Genomic DNA, 21,656 nt, shown 5'->3' with positions numbered 1-21,656 from the left:
CATAAAGCATCCTCCCACCTCTGGACCCTGGCTTGGGACAGTGGACCAGCCTCTCAGCACACATGTTCAACAGTTAATTGCCAAGTTCCCAGTTCCAGGATGTTTCACCAGCACCCAGTATGCTGACAGAAGAAATCCCCCACCTCAGCTCAGGTCATCAACAGGCCCATAAGGCCAGCCAGCTGGCTTACAAGGCAGAGACATAAAATAATCTTGCAGAGGATGCTTTGCAAAGGAAGGAGACAAGCTCTCCCCATCAGTGCTTTGTGTACAGCTTCATTCAACCTCCCCCTCCCCAGGAAGCTCAGGATGGCAGCTGAGCTGTCCCTGCCCCACGACCAGGTGACATGGCTGGCAGTGCAGGGCCAGCTGCCACCAGCCCACACCAGCACCCTGCAGACTCAGCACTCCTCTGCAGCCCTGCATGTCCCACCCCACCCTGAGCAGAGGGGAATGCAGCCAGACCCAGCTATAAAGTGCCAGGCAGCAGAAACAACATCTGTTTGGGGTTGAGACTCAAGATCCCAGGCGGATGCTGGGAGCATCCCAGCTGTGCTGGGGGACCAGGCCAAGAGGCCCATTTGCTAAGCACTACAGTCAGGAGATGACCAAAGGGTTGGAAAGCCCATTACTAGCTAGCTGCTAAGAACTGGAAGATGAACCAAAGAATTTCCCAACACAGTGATACTCTTTATTCCATCCCTGCTTATCCACCATGGGACAATGCCAGTGGCATACCTTTCCTCGCTGCCTTGGCCCTCCTGTTCCCAAAACAAAGGTCCTAAGGTTCCTTGGTAGCCCTAGAGCTGGCCTGTGAGAGTGTGCTGTAGTGGGGTAGACAGTGCTGAATTACACAGCCAAATGCTTGCACTGGTGTATCAGAAGAGTAGGGGGGGAGCAGATACCCCATCAGGGTCTCTGCCCCAAACAGGGGACAAACCTCCACCCCTCCTGCTCTGGGGAGCACCTTCTCAGTGCACCCCAATCTGCTTGCATCCCCCTTTGCAGCACAGCCTGTGCTCAATCCACGTGGGTGACTGGAAACGCCTTTGCTCCGTGCACGTTCCTCTTTTCCCCCCTTTTATCCTGCTCATTTCAGCATTGCTGTGCTGCTTGTTAGCTGGCTGAACAGTCATAGTCAGCTCCTGGGCATGATCCAAAGCTGCTTAGTCACAGGAAGGTGGTTTGTTGGTCACATTTGGATGGCTGGCAGGTAGCTCTCTGTCTCTTAAGTCCCCATAAAATGAAGCATAATTAAAAGGAATCACCCTGCAATGAATCAGTAGTTGGCCAGGGTAGCAGGGGAAGCAGGGTACAACCAAGGGAGCTGCAAAGGCATCAATGCTGGTGGTACCCGCAGGTGGAAAAGTACCAAGGGTGAGAGGGCAGAACAACTTGTGGCAGCTTTTGGAAGAGGAGAACAGAATGGGGCTGGAGTGAACAGTGGAGGAGAGAGCAGGCATCTCCCAGAGCACTGTGGATAGGGTGAGGAGGGTGTGCTGGGAAATGCCATGCAAGGTTTACATTCCCTGCTGCCTGTTTACATGGAGAAAATTCCCTGCAGGGTACATGCAGGGAGCAGCCAGAGACAAAAACCACAGGATGCCAAAACCCAACACTTCACTGGGTAAGAGTTGCCTCTGCCCACCTAAGCTCCAAGAGAGGATGCACCCATGCAGATGCTTCCTCAAGGAGGTTGCTCTCCATGAGCAGCTCTTCTGCCAAATACAACCTGGAATGGGTTTCTGAGAAAAGTATACAATACTACTGGGGAAAGCCACATGAGGGGAAAGGAGCTGGGGACAAAGCAATTGCATCCATAAGCAAGGAGACTCAGGAGCCTTAAATTAAATTCCAGTCTCTGCCATGGACTTCCTAGGTGACCTTGGCCAAATGATGTAATAGCACGTGCTTTTAAAGTGCTTTCTCTCCTTCCCATCTGTAGGATTTTAAGACTATTTCTGCCTTTCTACCAAGCCTTGTCCTGCTTGTTTATGTAAGCTGTAAGCTCTTCAGGGTGGGGACTACACATACAACACCTACCAGAACAGATTTCTCATCCCAGCTGGGATCTTTAGCCATTTTAATAATAATAACTGCAGCAACCACAGCTGCATTTATACACATCTGGTAGACACTCCTTCAGGACTGCAGACAGGGAGGTTATTGTCCAAGAGGCATGACAGAGCTGCAATTTGCATTCCCAGGGTGGACTTGACTCTTCATGCAGAACAGTGGCTGCAGTCTAAATCTCACCCTACAAAGGTGTAAGTCATGCAGAGGCTAATTAGTACATCGCTAACTATGGTGAAAACAGATGGAGAATGGAATATATTTTTGAAAAACTAAAGAAAATAATGGATATTGAAGACTGGATCCCCATCCACCCCCATACAGCCTGTAAGGACCACAGGGTGCCTGACTGCTGCTTCAGGCAGGGTGCTGAGCTAGACAGGCCAGTGCTGCCATCCACACCGAGACACACACATCACCCTTCAACTCCTTGTAAAGAAGCAGAGGCAGCACTCTGGGATCCACAGCAGTTCAGCTGCTCAGCATGTCTTGCTAAAACTGCAAGACATACATAATAGAACCAAACTCTGATAAAACCCATTTCATCAGTAAAGCTCAAAACATCCTGAGAAAAAGTCAATACATTTACTCTGATTTCACGGGAGGAGAAATGGAAGCACAGGCACAAAATGGCTCTTCAATTCTAAACCTTTAATCCCTCCCTAGGTTGTCATCTCATCAGAAAGGAAGACTTTTGTGCTGCCTCTCAGCCCCTGCCCTGCTCTGCCTATCTCTGCTGCCTCCCATGTCACCTCTCTTCAGCAGACACCACTATCCTTCTGCAGGAGATGTTAAGTCGGTCACTGCGACCTCTGAACACACACACAGTGACTCAGAACAGCTCTGCAAAGCAGAGGAATATCCCTGCTCAAGTTCAGACTTAAGACCAAACTGAGCATGCCCTGGGTTGGAGACAAGGTGGAAAAGCAAGAGGAAAACATGCAGACAGACTGACCCCATGCCCAGAGCCACTTACCTCTATCGTGGGGTCATATTCATCAACAAAATGGTTCTGAATGAGCTGTATCGTCAAAGCACTCTTCCCAACACCACCTGCACCCACCACCACCAGCTTGTATTCAGTCATCTTCCAGCTGACCCCAGCTCAGGACTTCCAGGAGCACCACCACCTGCAAGGACAAACATGGTCACTAAGCTAAGAGAGGTTACTTTAAGATGGGTAAAACAAAAACTCTGTTTATCCTGTGGTCTGTTGCAATCCTTCAGCCTGACCATCTGGATGCAAACTTCACAGGTTCCTTGAGCAAACTTCAAGAGGTAGGAGAGTGTTACTGATGAGAAAACAAGAGGTACAGGCTGTGTATATCAACCCCTAAACTAAGCAGTTTAAGAACTTTGGTTTTGCAGAAATGCTCAGCACTGTCTCCGATTTACCTTATCTCCAGCTGATGATCTTAAATCTTTAGAGAGATTTGAAACACTTGGCCAACAGGGTTGGGATGTCAATTCCCTTGAGAACAGGGAAAAAGGTCCAGCCCTGCCCAAATATGCTGTTACCTCCATGTCTTCACCCTCAAGGCTGCGTTAAACCTCAAACCACACAGTAGGGTTGAGATGGTGGCACATCCACATCCTGTGCCTGTCCTCCAGCTAACAGTGCTGCTATCATGAGAGGGAGGACTGCAGAAGGGGCATCCCTGCTCCCTGAGCTGAATTTGGCACATTCAACAGGGGGGAAAGAGATGCTGTCAAAAAAGGTGCTGACTGACAATGCTGATTAGGGTCAGGATGAGCAAGCCACACTTCTGCAGTTCTGTGTACCTCCCATGGCCCTGCAGCAGCAGAAGATTCACATCCCCCTAGCTCCTCCCTTAAATTTCTGCTCCAAGTCTGTTGAGAAAGAGGAACTAACTCAGGAAGATTACAAAACCCCAAAGGTTTAAATAGAAATCCACCCTCATTGGACTGCAGGCCCTGCCCACTGAAAGTCACTCCAGGGTCAGATACTCGTTCTCAGCCACCATCTGCAAGCTCTGGGGAAGCCACCCAAAATGCAGCAGGTAGCAGGAAGACAAGCTCACAGTTCCCCTTGTCAGACACCCATCAGTGTTCACAGGGATTAGAACCCCCTCCTCCACCCTCCCACCCCAGACAGTTAAATCACTCCACCCTCCTCCCCAGGCTTGCCAGCCCTGCTCTTAAACTCTGGAAGCTGCTACAAAACTGTGCCAGCAAAGGCTGCACTAGACCCAGACCACAGCTGATGCATTTCCTAGCAGAGCAAAGATCTAAGGGCAAGGAAGCCAGAACTTTCTGCCTTCAATCCCCACACCTGACTGCAACCCTAAACCACCCAGACAGTTCCATCTCCCTCTCGAGCAAGGAGCAATCAGACACACCACTTCTTGCTGAAGCCCGTTTCTGAGCTGCTGTATTGATAGCAGAAAGGCAAACAAAGCTCATGCCCTTCTCAGCATCCAGAATCCTAAAGAAGGGCAAAGAAGGAAGGCAACAAGTATGATGCCAAGCAGGACCTCTGGTTTGCTGTGCTGGAGAAGCAGTTAAATACAATGGAAAAGTGGTGATGGTGGGGGGAAATGAAGTGCAAATAATGTCATACTCTAGGTGCCTACCTATAAGTGACACTGCTTCCCCTGAAAGTCCAATGTGCCTCTGTTCTGGCAGCCAGATAAGAGCTGTAAATTGAAAGGAACGCTACAGAAGAGAATCTAAGTGATCGCACTAATTGACTGTGCACACACTTTACTCTGCTCCATTAATGCATGCCCTCATGTGTATGATGTTCTCACATGCACTGCTTCTCAGGGACAAGGAGATCTGCACCTCAGGCTTCTGATCTCTCTGGGAAGGGACAGGATGAAAAGGGGACTGAGGAGCAAATGCTGACTGACCAACACGGCTGTCCTGGGGAGATTGCTCCTTCAGCAAACAGCTTCACAGCTGAACACAGAGAGGTCCTGGGGGTCTGAAGAAACACTGTGACCAGCTCCCACCTTTCATTACAGAGCAGGGAGATCTGCAACCCCCAGCAAAACACATGGACCTTGCTCTGCATCTGATGCTGCTGACGAAGCAGTTGCCACAAAGGAAAACTGCACAATTGCCCAGGCCGGTAGGACTTGCTAAGGCAGTGAGAAAAGCTTTGACTCAATATGGGAGAAGACATAAGTTCTCTAGGAGGGGGTTCTCCCTCAAGACCACCCCAGTGGAAGGCACTGCCTACTGCTCTGGAAGACCCCCAGCCCACACAGCCATAGCAGCTTTATGATGCACACTGCAGCAGGAGGGGGACAAGGTGGTCACCCACGTCAGCTTGAGTGTCTTCCCCTCTGAGCTCCACTGCACAATAGAGGGGCAGCCACACACCAGCAAGCTCTTCACATCACCACCTTAGCACACAGTTTTAAGATCTGGCTCCTCCACAGAAACACAAACCCACATCTTCTTGCCTCCCCCACACCCAGGAGGCAGGGAAAATGAGGGGGGCGAAGGAACTATTGCTACTCCCCACTTGTGGCCCACACATGGACAATTTACATACAAGAGCTCTGCAATATTGGTGCTAACTCACTGACACCACCCCTCGAAGGTGCTGTTACCTCAGCTAACTCCACTGCTCTGCCATCCTCACCCCTGCCAGTGGCAGGAGAGATTCTGCAGCTTGCAAAGGAGGGCAGGTCCAGACTACCTGCTCCCTACCATTGCTGCAAACCATGTCCTAATGCAGACAGAGCATGGGGAATGATGGACAGCTCTGGACGTGAGAGTTGCCCAAATTAACGTGGGCTAAAATCAATGTTCAGGGGAGCTCTCTTCCTTTCCCCAGTGCAAGCTCCTCACAGGCAGTGTACAGACCCAACTGCACACCAGAGCATGGGCAAATCCCACAGAAGAAGCAGCCTAGCCAAAGGCTGCAGGGAAAGCAGGGATTATCACATGGCCAAACTTTGCCACAGAGTTGGGTAACTGGTCCTATCCTCAAGCTTACCAACACCTTCTCGTAATTCCCACATCACACTTTTTGCTCCTGAACATAGGAAGAGCAAGGCTGCTCTTTGGTGCACCCATAGTTTCAATGTGGGTGAATGTTCCTCAGTGCCACAGGAGCATCACCATCACCACCACCATAGGGACTGGTTCAAGGAAAAAGCATCCCAAAAGCAATGTTTCTGGCTTCCTATAACAGACTCAGGGAAGAGAGAGTGGGGTTCCTGTCACAGAGTTGGCAACAGACTCCCCAGTTTTCATGCTGGTGACACACCGGATGGAGGTTTGCAGCCTGTTAGTGGTTGTGAAAGCCACTCCTGATGCAAGGATTTCCAGTTTCTATTGCTCAGCAGCCAACACAGAGCCCACACAGAGCTGACCACAGAATAACAAAGGGAAACAAAAGCACAGCCTCCCAGTCCCACACAGAGCAGGAACAATGCTTCTACCATCAAGCTCTTCAAGATCTGAAAGTCTCATCCAGGTCACCATCTAGTGTTTCCCTATCCAAATTTATCACCTCTGCAGCACTCCACTACTACACTCCCCAAAAGCCACACACATGACTGTCAAGCAACAGCTGAGAGAGACACAAAGGAGAAGTTCCAGGAGCACAGTCTGGAAAGAGGAGGGCTGGGATCTGTGTGCCAAGCCAACAGCCCCAGTGTGGAGCCGGAGCTGCTGCTGCCGTATTTCCTGACCTGGTGGATTCTCTCCTGTAGCAGAGGGCTCCTGGCTCCCGTTCAAAGCTGTCTAGGAAAGCCTCGCCGAGCGCTTCCGCCTGGCAGCAGCAGCTGCTCCCAGCCCAGTAGCCAGAGCCACACAGCTCCAGCAAACAGGAGCCATCTGCCAGCCTTGTGCAGGAAGCAAGGAGAGCGAGCACCCAGCCCTGGTGGACACCAACATCCTACCTTTGTCTCACAGGGAGGGGATGGAGGCGTGGCTGAGGGCAGAGGGCACACCAGCTCCCCTGCCTGCACATGCTGGGTGGCAGCAGGGAGGCCCTGTCTGCAGAAACAAGAACCAAGATGCTTGGCAGAAGATGTCACGGGACTAAGACCTAAAGTAGATCTGAGCATCAAGGCTACAGGTTACCCAGAGATCCAGCTGTGTCCTGCAAAAAACAACCTGATCTTCATGGTCCCTATTCTCTACCCTGGAGAGGTGGCTGGGGAGATCTGACTGTGAAGCCTCTAGAAACTCACTCAGCAGAGGTAAGGAACTCAAGGGTCTTGGCCCCATCAGTACATCCCAGCTCACCACCACAGTTTCAACAAGAACTCATCCTTCAAGCAGAAGGGATACACAGTGGATTTCCAACATATTCACAACAAGGGAGCCTCCTTCCAACAGAATAACTGAAGGAGCTTTGCCGTGTCTCCTGTTTCCTCCCATCACTTTGTTTCTCTCCCACGACAGACACCAAGCCAACTAAACAAGTCAAGAGACAGATTTTTGCACAACGCTACTAAGGCCAGCCATGCCAGAAGTTTTACAACTGTTCATTATTAAGCATTCACTGCACCTGCCCACTGGGAGTTTCTCCATTTAAAGGCATCAGAAGTTCAGTTCTGCAGATCTCTTTGGGCTCATCTCACACCATGCACCCTTTCCTCCAAAGCCGTGTGACCACAGGAGCCATATGACCACAAATGCCACTGTGTTTGATTCCATTTCCCTTCAGCAGAGATCTCCTGCAGGCAGACACTGTCTGCAGTCCTCTAGAACAACACACATCCCAGTCTTTCACCAGCAGCCATCCACACCCACACATCAGGAATCCCACTCAGTGATTTTCGAGCACTGATAAAGCAAACCCTGTTGGCTTACCCCAGTGACTGTCCAGTCTCCTCTCCTCCATTTGCTCATGCACAAGACTGTCATCAACATCTCAAAGATGCCTGTGGAGGGACTGAAGGAGCCTCTCCAGTGGTGTGAAATGCCACCTTTTGTTTTCACTCAAGGACCAAAATGCTGATGTTCTCTGTGGCCTGTCCAGCCGCAAAGAGATTAAGGGAACTGAGGCTGGTAAACTGATGCTCTGTTATGAAGCCTATCCAATGCTTCATTTAAATTTACTTGTTGCTTTTTAAATCAACAAGTGAGCTACAAATCTAACCAATTGTCTCTGTTGTTGGCTTGCTGGCTGTTTACCTGCAAACTCAGACAGTGTATCTCACAGATGAAAACAGAGAAAGGGATGACAAAGAGATAATAAAAGTTGCAAATACTGGCCCTGCTTTGGAGAGATAACTTGGAGATAATAAATGTCTTCTATTAGAAGGGAAAAAAGAAAAAAAAGCAAAAAAGGAGCATTCTCTGCTAGTTCTTCAAGATCTGAAGGAAAAGGCAGCCTATCTCAAAGGACTGAGCACAAAAATATTGCTGCAGAGGAAAGGAAGAAAAGGCATAAAGAATGACAATGTAGGAGGCTCAAAATACAGATGCACATTCAAGGAGAAACCTGTGATGAAGAACAGCAGAAAGCTGCAGGCAGGGCAGGTCTGGAAGAGAAGGACTGCCTCTCCACAGCACTCATAAACATGTCCCAGCAGCAATGTGCAAGCCTCAGCTTTGCACAAGGTCTTGAACAGACACGGACTGGTCACTGCACCAGGCCCAGCCCTCACAGTTTCCACTCAAAGCACCTCTGGCAACACAACCCCTCTGCCAAAGACTATCCAACCACAAAGGGCTTGGGAAAATATGGAAGGGCAAAGGAAAACAAGACAGGATCATTCTCTGCAAAGCTGCTACCTGTTCTTTGCTCCCTGGCTCCTGCTTCAGCTGTCAGATATTTAAGTAAAAGGCAAAGCTGTGCAATCACCTGCTGTTGGCAGTAAGGGAGTGCGACTACACTGTTCTTGCTTTCTCTCTCAAAAAGTAAATATTCTTAATAAAGTTCTTTGTTGGCAGCTTATTCCAAGAAAAACAACTTGTAGTTTTGGGTAGCTGTAACTACCCAAAATAGCAAACAACCTAAATAAGTGAGTAATACAATAAACCCAGAGAACAAACCAGCTACCCAAGAGCTTCCCCCTGGATGAAGGAACTGCCCATGCACCCCACTCTCCACACCCAATACAGGCCACCAAAATCACTATTTTCTGGAGAAAGATGAGCAGGCCCATTATCTCAGAAACTTTTAACTCAGGACTGCTCATACCCATGTCTCCAGCATCATGAATGTGGCAGGAGGAGTGGGGCACAGTCAGGAAACTCTGGAAGGTGCTGGGATATGCTTGAGAATCACGGTGGGACTTCATCTCCCACACCACCACTATATTTATCTCCCTGAAACCAAGTCACTTATGCCACCACAACCTCTGCAGAAGAACCAAGCTAACTTCCACAGAAAGAAAGCACACTGCTCTGTGGGTTAATTGCTGCCAGCCCACAGAAAGAGTGAGAGAAACAGGCAAGAAAATTATATATCCCACACCACTGCTGAACATAGACCCTCAAAAAAAAAAAAATAAAAATCACATGCAAATGGGAGGGACCACTTGTGCCAGCACCCAAGTCACTGTTCTCTGTATCTGGCAAGGGCAGTGATATGAAAAAACTGAAGACAGTTTAAAATTACACTTGTGATTTATGATCCAACACTTCAGTGCTCTTTGAGACTCTACATGAGCAAAAGTAACCTGCATAAGGAAAGATGAGACTGGAGTTGTGTCTCAAAGTTGGTAAAGATGGATAACAAAGGCATGAAGAAGCCACACTGCAGGTCAGGACAATGTGAGACACTTAAATAAAACCTGAACTCCTATCTTGCAGTCAGGACTTAGGAGCTAGTTGAAGGTACCAGCATGTGTGGGAAAGCAGTGTGAAGGAGGAAAAGCTTTCACTGTGGAGATGCAGAAGGCTGCAAACTGCCAGGACTCCTCCACTTTCATCTCCTCTCCAGCCTCCCAGGGCTGAGCAGGTGGTTCAGAGGCAGACATTTCCCTGCCTGGGCTGGCAAGCCTCCACCTCACCCCAGAAAAGAGACTTCTCTCAGGCCTCCCAGCTGTTTTCAGAAAAAAAAAAGGTACTTTGTACAACAGAGCTCAAAAGAAAATGCAACTTTTAACTTTCCTTTACATTAAAATCCCACCTATAAGCATTAATGGGATGCATGAAAGGCAATGTGATGTATCTTGAGTATATAAAAAGATAGACAGGTACCCAGGAAACTTTAAAACAAGACCCACATTATAGATAACAGTAAATGTTAAGTGTTAAAGCACGTGGTACACAACCATCTCTTGGCTTGCCAGTCTCTGTACCAAACGGTATTGATTTTCCCACAAGATATAAGGTGCAATGAAGTAGAAACTTGGAGCAGATGAGTATGCAGCGCCAGTGCGAGTGGATGTCTGTAATTACAGCTATTAGAGAATATCAAGCTTTGGGGGAAACTGTCCAGTAATGGTGTGGAATTACAAGAGATGCTGTCTCCAGGCTGGGTTCTGAAGGTACCTGGTATGTTCTGCCTGCCCCTCTTAGTGATCAAAGGAGCAGCTGCAGGCAAGCTGCCTGTCCCATGCCCAGCAGTCCTGTCATCATGCTAGGGCAGGCTGCAGCTGTCTGCCTCTGCTGCAACAGCACAAGAAGGGACAAATTCAGATCTCATTACCAAGCTGCAAGCGATGGAGCACCCAGTGCTAGAGCTGGAGGCTGTGGCCATGCATGAACAGAAACACCATCCTGCCCACTGCAGAGACAGGCAAGGGGATGCAAACAAGGCAAGGGACTGGCCCAAAGCCAGCAATGGTGGTAAAGCTGGAACTAAATTCAGGCAATGTGATTTCCCATCTGGGGTTTTCACCTGAGACAAAAAGCTCCCAGCAGAAGTTTTGGATGGGAAAGCTGTTGGTCTCCTGCTGAGTCTTTGTGTTGGGCTGTCAGAGCTGGCAGCTCATCCCCAGCCCAGCTTCCCAAGACAGAGACAATTGGGGAGGCAGAGTACATCAAGTGGGAAAGCACAGAGTGCTGTAAGAGAGGCCCTGCTCTCCAATTATCCTGATGAAATCACAACTGGGTCATGGGCACAGGCAGCCTGCAGAGAAGCAGATGCTCTCATCCACAGATAAGCACCCAGAGATGCAGGTAGGGCTGGGAGCAGAGGGGCAGCTTCTGCTGTTTTCCTCACTTGAAGCCCAGCTACAAGAAAGGGAGAAGTCACTGGTATAAGGTGGTCACCAACATCACTGAAGAAAAGGGCTAATCCCAACATGAGCAGCACTGATGCACAGCAAAAAAAGTACCCCAGAGTCAAGAAACACACTCTCCCTATGAGCTTTCTGTTCTCCTCCCCTTCCCTATCCTTCCTTATTCCTCCCAAACAACTGTTGACAAAGAAAAATTAGGAAACTGGTTTCAGGAAATGCATACAAGCACTTTTCACTGAGAAGAATTTGCAGTGAAAATAGGTATGGTTGTTCAACTTCCTGCTTGCTTTAAATCCTAACACATGTATTTTACCAGCAAACACATGGATAAGAAAACAGTAGTTGCATCTGGGAAGTTTCAAGAATTGTTTTGATAATGCTTTTAGGGGCTTTTTTTGTTGGTTTTTTTAGCATTTAATGGTAAGAGATTTTTTTTAAATGTCAAGTTTAGGAGCAAAATAGGATTTATAAGAATTTTGGTGAACTCTAGTCTCCAGGAATGGAATGGTTCACACAGCACATGTCCTACTGCACTACAGCTCCTGCAGCAGAAAGTTCCAGACAGCCAGTGGCCTTGGGTCTGGGTGATAAAAGGTGGAAGCTGTTGGCCAGAAGCATAAAAGCAGACAAATGAGTATCCTGGGACAGCAGGAGCCTGCTCCTGCCCATGTGGCACTCACCCTCTGGATGGCTAACGAGCTTCCACAGAGAAATAGGGTCCTCTCCTCTGGGAATGCTTCAAGTCCCCCTAGAAGAAGGAATACAGAGCAGGAATGAGAGGGATCCCTCTCTGCAGGGACAGACAGTCCTGGTTGTGTTGGACTCAGGCCAATTTGGGATAAACTTTGTTAGTACCCAAGCTGGCTTCTCCAGCTTCCCTGGGCAGCACTTAACATCTTGCACTGAAAGAGAAAAAGCAGTGTCAATCCCCATCCATGCTCTCTCACATGTGGTATTTCACAGGCTGCTAATCATATCTTACAAAATTTCATCTTTTTCAGGGAAAGGTGGTACAGCACTTTTCTTCCTCCTTTTTTTCAAGACAGAGGGTAAAGCAGCACAGGTACAACAGCATCTTCTCCACAGGTGAGTTGTGGGTGAGGGAGAATCCATTTTGAGATAAGGGATTCCTTCTCACCCTTCCATTCCCAATGGGACACCAATTAAAGCTCGCTCAGAAACAGAGCTCAAGGAAACAGCCAAGACCAGATACTTCCAGAGTGTCTTTTTATTAGTAAGCCTTTTAATTTACATGCTCAAACATAATGATCATCCTCCCATGTTCATTTAGTCCTTGCAGGGCCCTTTGCAGGCACACACCTTGATTTATTAGCAGAGCAGGGATGGAGGGAAAGGAGGCACCACAGCAAAAAGCAAACCTGCAGGGCTTGCTTTAGTACATCTGGGAGAAGCAGCTAGGGAAAATACATTAGAAAAGCAAGAGAGGCTGTATCTTAGGGAGCCAAAGACAAGGTGACAGCAAAAAGAGGAGACAGAATGAAGCAAGGAGGCACCAGTAACTGGGATCCTGTCCCTGCTCTCCTTCTCACCAATACACATTATTAGAAGGGTGACACAATGTTGTAGCAAACATGAATATGCATCAGTCATTATGCAGCAGATATTCAGGGGCACACTGCTGATTTATGGACCTGGCAGCTGCAGCACCAGCCAGCTGCAACCTAGAGGGATGGGGACAGTGAGCAGTGCTACCAGAGAGGTCCACAGAATACCTCCAAACCCAGCCCTTCAACAGCCATGGCAAATGAATTCATCACAACCAAGTCTGTAGCCATGCAGAGCCAACCAATGCATTGTGTGTGCAATGCTGGGAAATCATCACACAGCCCAACAGAAACAGAAACACCCAAATGTTGCAGTACGAGATTTCAGTTTGGATCAGCAGAACTTTATTAAGGTCTTGAATTACCCAAACCTCACTCTGCTGCTCGTGGTAAATCTCAGCCACATCAGACTTGTTAAAGTGATGCTCATATCCCCTCCATCTGCAGAAGCCTGGATTTAAAAAAAAATCCCAGCAATGTTGCTGTGGGTGAGCGAAGTGCGCCACTATCACATCACAGACCTGTTACAAAAAAGACTGAAGATGTATGCATTGCAGCTCTCCACACTGAAAAGGAAGGCATTTCCCCTTTGGCTCTGGAGCAACAAAGGGACACTGTCCAAGGACTCATCCTGCCTGTCTTGCAAGCATCACAGAATGGACACAGGAGACATGCTCCTTCAACTCTGAGTGGCCTCCACACAGCTTCATATATCCCACTGCTCAGCAACACACAACTGGCACAGCAATTCAAGGAACAAGGAACTCCACCCTGCCATGAAGAGCCCACAACAATTAAGTGACTTCCTGACGGTCACACAGGAAACTTATGGTAAAGCTGGGGATTTCTGTTCCCCCACATTTGAGCTTTTGTCGTAAAACATGTGCTCATCAGTGGCTGTGGTTGAATGTGCAAGGGACAGGAGCACAAAGCCTGCTCCACCACCTCTGTCACAGCCTCCAGCATCTGCTGGCAGACCTGCACAATCAGCAAAAGTCGGGGGGGGGGGGGGTGGGTTTCCTTCCAGAGCTTCCTTGGGAGTCCACAGCAACGACAAGCAGGATTTGGGTGGGCTCGCAGCCAACATCTGCAGGCCAAGTAAGGCTGAAAAGAAACCACAGAAATGCAAGACACCAAGTCTGTGTCAGATGTGGTTCCTCAATACTGGAGCCCAACAAGCTGACTGACAAATAAGCAAAGCCCCTGATATCAGAAGAGTGGTTGAAATCCCTCTGATAATGCCTAAAGGTTAGGTGTACCTACATCTTTGCAGAAACCCTCAACTTAACTCCAGTCCCTTGGACAGCCCTGGTAGAGGCAATGAGTAGAGCCAGATCTGGCTTTGGCATTGCCCTTGACATGGCCATAAAGCTCCAAAGACCCCGCTCAATTTAGGTGTTCCTCTACACACAATAACAACTGATGGAGAAAAGAGCAACACTGGGCTCTGCTCCTCACTAGCACCAGGCACAACAGTGGGCAAACACTCACTCCAGTCACATGAACCAGATTTGCTTGATTGAAAGAGGTACAGATCGGAGGCAAACCATGTCCTGACCTTCAGGGATGACATCTTGCTGTGGAAAAAGAGTTCAGAAAGTCCATGAACTGAATAGACAAAGATGCAAGGGAGCTGACACAATCCCCTAACTGCAATCAGAAAGAAGAAAACCTTAAAGACTTTAGATGAAGCATGTCTTCAGTAGGAGGAGATGTCAGCCAGAGACCAACACCTGCATGCAGTTGGTACTACCCTGGCAAGCTCCTGGTGACCAGACACAGCTGACACTTATAACACCCTGTCCTTAGCAACTGATTTATCCTGAGACCACAGAAAGAGACTATGCAAAGTACAACCCAAAACATCTGCAACATGAGCTGGAGGAGTCACAGCTTGGGAAAAGTAAAACAGGGTAACATGATCCTGCAGGTGCCCTTCTGAGCTGAAGCATCCTTTTGTCAGGTGTGACAACACAACCTCCATCACAGATCAACCTCTGCTTGGCAAAGTCCCCAGGCAAATCCCATGCAGCAGCAGGAAATGCTCCTGCGCATTTGGAAAAAAACCAAATCAAACTAAAAACAAAAACCGAAACACCTCCCAAAACCAAAACAAACAATAACCAAACAAAACAATGAACAACAACAAGAAAAACAAAAAAAAAAAAAAACAAAAAAAAAAAAAGAAAAAAGGGACTTCTGAACTTAGAATGCACTGTAATTACTGAGATGTAACTTCATTAGGGCAGTGTAAGCAATGGCTTACATTGTTGGGGATTCTCCACTGCCCAAAACTTTCTTCTATTCTTTTAAATGGAAACCCTCTCTGGTCCCAGAGCAGGGTCTCATCCTGCCAGATTATCTGAAAAGCAAAAAAGGAGGCCTCTAGACCAGTTTTCTCTTTGAAAAATATCTAGCTCTGGTTGTCCCTGCTGTCCATACAACACTCAAATCTTTATCTTCTGAAGCCATTGATTTTCCTAACACCTTGCAGCAATGAGATGCTAGAACTATACACGTCACTTATTTTTATATGCATATACATGGCTTCCCATCTTCTTTCCTGGTGTCCAGCCATATCCCCTCAGCCTCTCAGATTTTCTGGTCTTGTTGCTCAAGCACAGCTCTGCAACACTGGGGAAGTATAGATTGCAGAGACATTTAAAAACACAGCAGCATTCATTGCATTTATTCTTGGACTTTATAAGGCTCACGCAAACAGTTCTGTGTTTGACCTAAAAAAAATAACCACAGAAGGCAAATTTAGAACTTCAAAGATTATTTCTCCTGACAGCCTTAAGCCATTATCTGTGTGTAGTATGGACTAGGTGCAAGTTTTTATAGGTTCCCGAGGGAAGGGAGAGGACAGCCCAATCCAAGGAGTAAGAACCAGACAAGTGAGTCCCACAACTGAGATCTCACCTTGAAGGTTCACCCTAAGGGAAGGGCAAAAAATAGAGTCCTTGCACTGATGCCACTAAAGCCAAGACAATCAACACTGGTTGAGGATCTCAGTCTATTTTAATTTTCAACCTTGGCCCATATGGAGCACTTATCCCTCTCTGCATCTTGAGACAGCAGCAAGGCAGACTGACATTACCTTTGGAAGCACAAATACACCTTTGTTCAGCCAGGGAGGCACACACAGTGCCTACAGAGCAACTATAAAACTCAGCCATCATTAAGAAGAAAGAAGGAGGTGGCAGAGTTGTTTCCTCCTCCCTGGAGATCTGGCTATGATGAGGAATTGCATATGATGCTGGCACAGAGAACTTTATCCTGCAATCAGCAGCTCAGTGTTTTCCCAGGACCCTCTGCTAAGAGGCTTTCCCATACCACTGGCTTTTAAGCATACACAGAGCCATTCTAAGGAGTTTCTGCAACAGGGTGACAACAATAAGTCTGCAGTCACTGGGTTCATCCAGCCTTGTGTGGGTACAGGCATCTGTCAGACAATGTCTGGGGACCATAGCACAGGAACTGTATCAGTGAAGATGAAGCTGACTCACAGATCTTTGGCTTTGGCTTAACATATAAATAATAAATAAATAAACCAAAATCTGATCCTCCCTTCAACCCACTGGGAAAAATCCAAGCACCTGCCTTCAATTCCCCAAAGCATAATAATACAACTTTATTATTACAAGCAAAATCACTGTATTTTTTATATGCTGTGTGTGTGAAGATCTGTTACACGACCTACATCACTCTGACTCCCACAGACTGCTGGGAGTATTTCATGCTATCACCCTTTGGCATCAGCCCCTAGTGAATGAGTCCTGACCTTTTATTGAATTGGTCTTCCCTGCCCTTATAAGCACCAGCAATAACTCAAGAAACAAAACTCTGAAACTTAAGCCATGATCTCTGTAAAGAGGGTTGAAAACTGAACCTCAGAGCACCTAAAATCTCATACAACTACCTCCTAGGCTACAGCAAATACCACTAAAAACAGCTCTAGGTAGGGCTGGGGGGACATAGAGATGGGATGTGCACCAAAAGACCTAAGTTTGCTCATACTGGTGGCTGCATCATCCCTTTTCACACCTTCATGCATTTTTGGTCTGCTACTATAAATACAGACTGTAACAGCTAAGAAGACACTGGTCAAGTAGTAGGAGCCTGGTCCTATGGGTGATCTGAGGTTCCTCTCCAATTCTTTCACCCACAAAATCTGCCCTTTGCTGGCCATCGAGACTTCAAGAGTGCCTGAGTAATGCTAAATGTCACAAGGCTGCTAGGGGTTTTATTTCTTTCCTCAGTGGTTTGGGAAAAGCAAGAAATGGACAGGTGATGTGAACTGGCACTGTTAAAGATAATCCAGTCTAATAAGATCATGCAAACTTCCTGGCTCTTGTCATGACCCCATCTGTCTTGTGGGCTTCGAGCTGGATTAAAAAATTGCACACAAGCTATGAAAATGATCCCCCTGAGGAAACAGTCATTTGGAACAACTACAAAAAATCTTCACTTTTGGACGTGAACCTCTTTCAGAGTTCTGGTGGTTTGGGGTTTGGCTCTTTTTTTCCTTAAGGGAGCAGAGAACCACAACAGTATCTGCAGTCAGAGGCTCTACTCTGTGGATATGTATCTCCCTCAGATCCTTGGTATGACAAAATTATCTTTCCTTAGAAGAATAACTTCAGAGCTTAAACTTGAACTCTGAATTTTTACAGTCTTGCCAATATTGTGAGATCTCAAACATGATCATGTACCTTCACAGGAGCCTGGCAGAGACAAGCCACCAGTTAGATTTTGAACAGGGGTGATGTGCTGATAAAGCTCCCTTTTTACTTAAGGGTAGTGGAGCTCACCATGTGCTGTTTTTCAGGGCTCCTAAAGAACATCTAGCAACATCTCACTCTTGTACATCATTCACACCTAGCTAGAAATAAAATTGCTGCTTGGTTTCTCCCTTAAAATCCTCTTATTTTCAGAAAGCAACACCCTGAGGGCCATGTGTGTCCCTACAATGTACCTTCAAGGCCACAGCATGGTGTAGTGGGTACAGTTTCTACATGGCTCTCTTTGTTCCCATACAGGAACTTCAACTAAAGAAATAAAATTAAATTAAAGAAATGAATCAACTGTTTGCAAAAAGCTTTTTTCTAAGAAATGGAAAAATCCTGCAGAAAACCACCATCTCACAGGTCAAACCAGCCAACTTTAACCTGAAGGACCACTCAAGTAAAAAGACAAGCTGCAGTGTTTTGCAATTGAGTATATTAACACAAGATAAAAATTCTTATTCCAATAACAAGGTAAAAATAGAGCTCAGAAGACTAAAAGTTTGTCAGCTTAGCCTCACAATCCATCCTTAAAAACTTACAGTAAAGCTTGTCTTGCTCTTAATCAATTCCCTCCATCAAAGACTGATTAGGCTCTAGGATCTGCCATTATTGCCTTTTACCTGTAGACTTAAGATAAGGGCAGAGGATGAAGACCTGCATTCAAGGAAAATATATTTGAGGTGAGTATTTCTTGCCCAAATGGAGAGCTTCTATAAAGAAGCTGTTCCAAGTGGTGGCTGCCATTCCACAGGCTTCATTTTCCCTTACTTCCTCAGTTTTGATCAAACTCATATCAACTTCAACAAGAAATCTCAATTAAGCTAACAGTCAAAATCCTGATCAGATACAAAAGTCCATGTAGTTGGCCTTTTTTCCCTCCCTTTCAAGTAGTTGCACAGTCAAAAGACAAGACCATTGTGATTGGCCAAAGTCATTGTGAAACACAGCTGATGGCCCAGACTGAGTTTTATAGGGTGACAACTCCTCCACAGCACTTTAAGCAAGTGTTTTATTCTTTATTCTACAGCCCCAGAGGAATTGTTGCTTTTGCAGAGCACAAAAGAAAAATGCAAGTTCAGAGAGTATTCTGAAAAACACAATGAACACAGAATTCATCAAGTTCACTCAAAGGTTTTCCACTGCACCTAAAAATGAAGTGTGCTCTCTAGGTCTAAACTAGATACCTTTTTATAAGCCCGTGGAGGCAATTTACCCTCTAAAGTAGCCACTGTTCATGCAGTAGCTCAGAAGAGAGCACACAAGATATCTCTGTGAGCTGTGTGGGTGCCTGACAGCTGTGACAAGCACACTTCATACACCCCTCTTAAGATAAGGCTGCCATAGCTAAACGAGGCAGAGAAAAGGTATTTACTTGAAACGGGTTCTCATTCCTTTGACAACATCCCATGGTGTGAACTTTCCTCCTCTTGCATGGTTTGGAGCAAGGCAAGGACTGGCATCTCCCAGCCACCAAGTGAGTGTGGGAATGCAGTGGGAAAGAAGGATCCTGCCACTCAGCTGGGCTGGCATCCCCTCCAGGCAGACCAGGCTGGCAGGCTGGGTGCCCACAGCACGCATACTGTCTGTGCCTTGCCTGCAGCAGCTGCAGAGCCAGCAGACAAAAGCTCCCACAACCTCTCTGAAGCTGAATTTGTAGCAACACGTTGCTCCTTAAGGAAAAAAAACCACAACGTGCTCAAAGTAGCCAGCTGGTGAGGAACAACACCAGAGAGAGAGAGAGAGAAAAAACAACATATAAACCACTTAGCACCACTTCCCTTTCTTTCTCTCACACGGAGTTGAGAAGATTATATTAATTGCAAAGCATGAGAATCTGAACAAACACCCTCCTTGGGCAACCAGGGCCAACCCCAGGAAAATATTTGCATCTATGGGATGTGCAAGTTGTGCAACCAGCAAAATATCAAGACAGATAAGGCAAGGACCTTTCATTTAGGATCTACAGAAACTCACAACTCTGTCGTGCTGACTTAGGCTAAAACAAGCTACTTTAGTTTTCTCTCCCTTGTTCTAGCCTTCACAGGGGAAATAATACCAGCCAAATTCATATCCAGTCTGAAGCCACTAGACAGTATTTGCAGAGCTGAATCAGAAACCAAAGCAGTCTTTGGTGGTCTACCAGAGGGAACTGGGTTTCCTGCAATTGGAGTTCTCTTCCCACCTAAAGCTAAAATCTTAAGGAAGTTCTTGGTGCAATAAGGTTGGGTCTACCATGGACACAAAAGGTAACTTGATGGTATTACACAATTTCCCATGCCCAAGGCTTGATATGGCCCTGTCTGTCTAGATTTAATTACACATATATGTCATTAGGGAGTTAGGAAAATTAGTTAGAAGGTCATATAGTCACAAAACCTTTGTGAAAGGGATGGATGGATCCTGGTTTCTCCTACCAGCTTTCAAAGACCCATATGTGTGCCTGTTCAACCAGGAGAACAAACAGCTGAGTGACACTGCTGCAAATCTTCCAGAGACCTATAAACCATCTCCTGTTGACAAGGCAACCAGCATGCTGTCAGTGGCAAAAATTAACAAGTAAAAACGCACTGTTTTGTCACAGTGCATCCAGCCAGCAGCAGGTTGATGCCAGCTAAAGGCCAGTCCTAAGCACTTACCTAGGAATGCACGGGAACTGCAAGGACCTGATGCTGTGCCAGGTGCTCCCCTGTTGGGAAGCTCTTCAAACACTGTCGCCGTTTACTGTACCAAAGGTCAGAGGGAAAGGACAACAAGGAAAGTACCAGAGAAAAAACATATGGTAAGTGCAAGCCCTGATATACCTCCCTTACTGAATTAAAAACCTCCTGAGGGTTTTCATACTTGCTCTCTCTGTTCCCTAGAAGCATGAGATGAGAAGTACCAAAGTTTGTGGTGGACACATGTAGCCAGGAAAGACAGCAGGGAAAGATCAGATGCATTGTGAAGTGGGGAAAATACACCATATAATGGAATATAAGGTAATTTTTTTGCCTTTTTCTGTAGCACAGTATGTGTGTTTCCCACCTAGGGCCAGCCAAAAATTTCACCTCTAACATACTTCCTGCTACTGTAAAGTTTGAAAAAACTGCAGTGCACACACTAGACAGACTCTCCAGAGCACTATTTAATGGTTGTCCGGAGCAATGGGAATTACAGCAGGAGTATCAACAACAAACAGAATTGGGGTATCAAACTGACTCTTTTCCTTCAGGGTTGTAGCACTGAATCATGCTGACAACACAGGCATGAGATGGAGGGTAAAGACTCTGGCACAGCACCTTCCCCTACTGAGCAGGCCTGCAAACAGCTGTCAGCACACAGACTCAGAGGCTGAGTTCAAGCTCTGTGGGCTCTTGCTGCAGACAGGTTTCTCACTCCCAAAACACCCAGTATACTGCATTTCTGCCACTGGGCTAATTCTTCCCCAGCAAAAGGCATGATGGAACAAGTGCTCCAAATCAAAGGGGAAACTCAGCCAGTCAAGAAAATCCTCCCCGGGCTATCAGACTTTATTCCTTTCAGTTGGCTCAACTTCATTTTTCTAGCTCCTTCAAGAACAGCTCTAGGTCTCTTCCATCCAACCTGCTCCCTGCAGACCATGCCAGGGTCTTCAGAGAAACCATGAAGGTTCAGGTAAAATGGGATACAATCCACAGAAACTCAGTCCATCACTCTCAAAGCCACAATATGGCATGTAGCAGCGCTTCAGTGTTAGGAAAAAGGCTCTTTTTCCCCTAAGAGAAAGAATTTTACCCACCAAGCCTGGAACATCCAGATGTGCAGCCCTTTTTGAGGCACTGGAGGGCTCCTGCTGCTATCACATGGTGGTTTGCAACCTGAAGTCCCCATGCCATTGTTTCAGTTCTAGATATAGAGGTCCCATGTCCTTCCCCACTCCAATATTTGGGCACATACAGGAGGTCAGGAGCTCCTGAGAAGTATCCAAGTAACCCCTGACCTATGCTGGCAGCTACTTAGCCTCAGTATAAAAGGATAAACCAAGGACAAAACATTCATACCTACACTTTCTGCCTTCACTTGGTTAAAATATCCCTTGTCCAGCTGGGACAGGATTGGAGCTCTGTCCTAGAAGCATCCCTGAA

At 46.9% G+C, this 21,656-nt stretch overlaps 1 protein-coding gene across 2 annotated transcripts in view; it reads right to left on the bottom strand.

The window, feature by feature from the left end:
* Positions 1-21,656, bottom strand: part of HRAS (HRas proto-oncogene, GTPase) — a 46,024-nt gene that overhangs the window by 13,483 nt on the left and 10,885 nt on the right. The window contains exons 2-3 of one of the 2 annotated variants that reach the window (XM_056491981.1): positions 11,879-11,946; positions 3,050-3,203 (exon numbers count right to left, since the gene is read on the bottom strand). In XM_056491981.1, coding sequence (XP_056347956.1) covers positions 3,050-3,160 — 111 coding nt within the window. In that variant the 5' untranslated portion in view covers positions 3,161-3,203; positions 11,879-11,946. The remainder of the gene's footprint in view (positions 1-3,049; positions 3,204-11,878; positions 11,947-21,656) is intronic. The other variant, XM_056491980.1, reaches the window with a different exon arrangement.

This window comes from Oenanthe melanoleuca, chromosome 5 (assembly GCF_029582105.1).
Source record: "Oenanthe melanoleuca isolate GR-GAL-2019-014 chromosome 5, OMel1.0, whole genome shotgun sequence".
NCBI classification, from domain to species: domain Eukaryota; kingdom Metazoa; phylum Chordata; class Aves; order Passeriformes; family Muscicapidae; genus Oenanthe; species Oenanthe melanoleuca.
The sequence above is the reverse complement of the archived record's forward strand: the minus strand, read 5'-3'. Positions and strand labels throughout refer to the sequence as shown.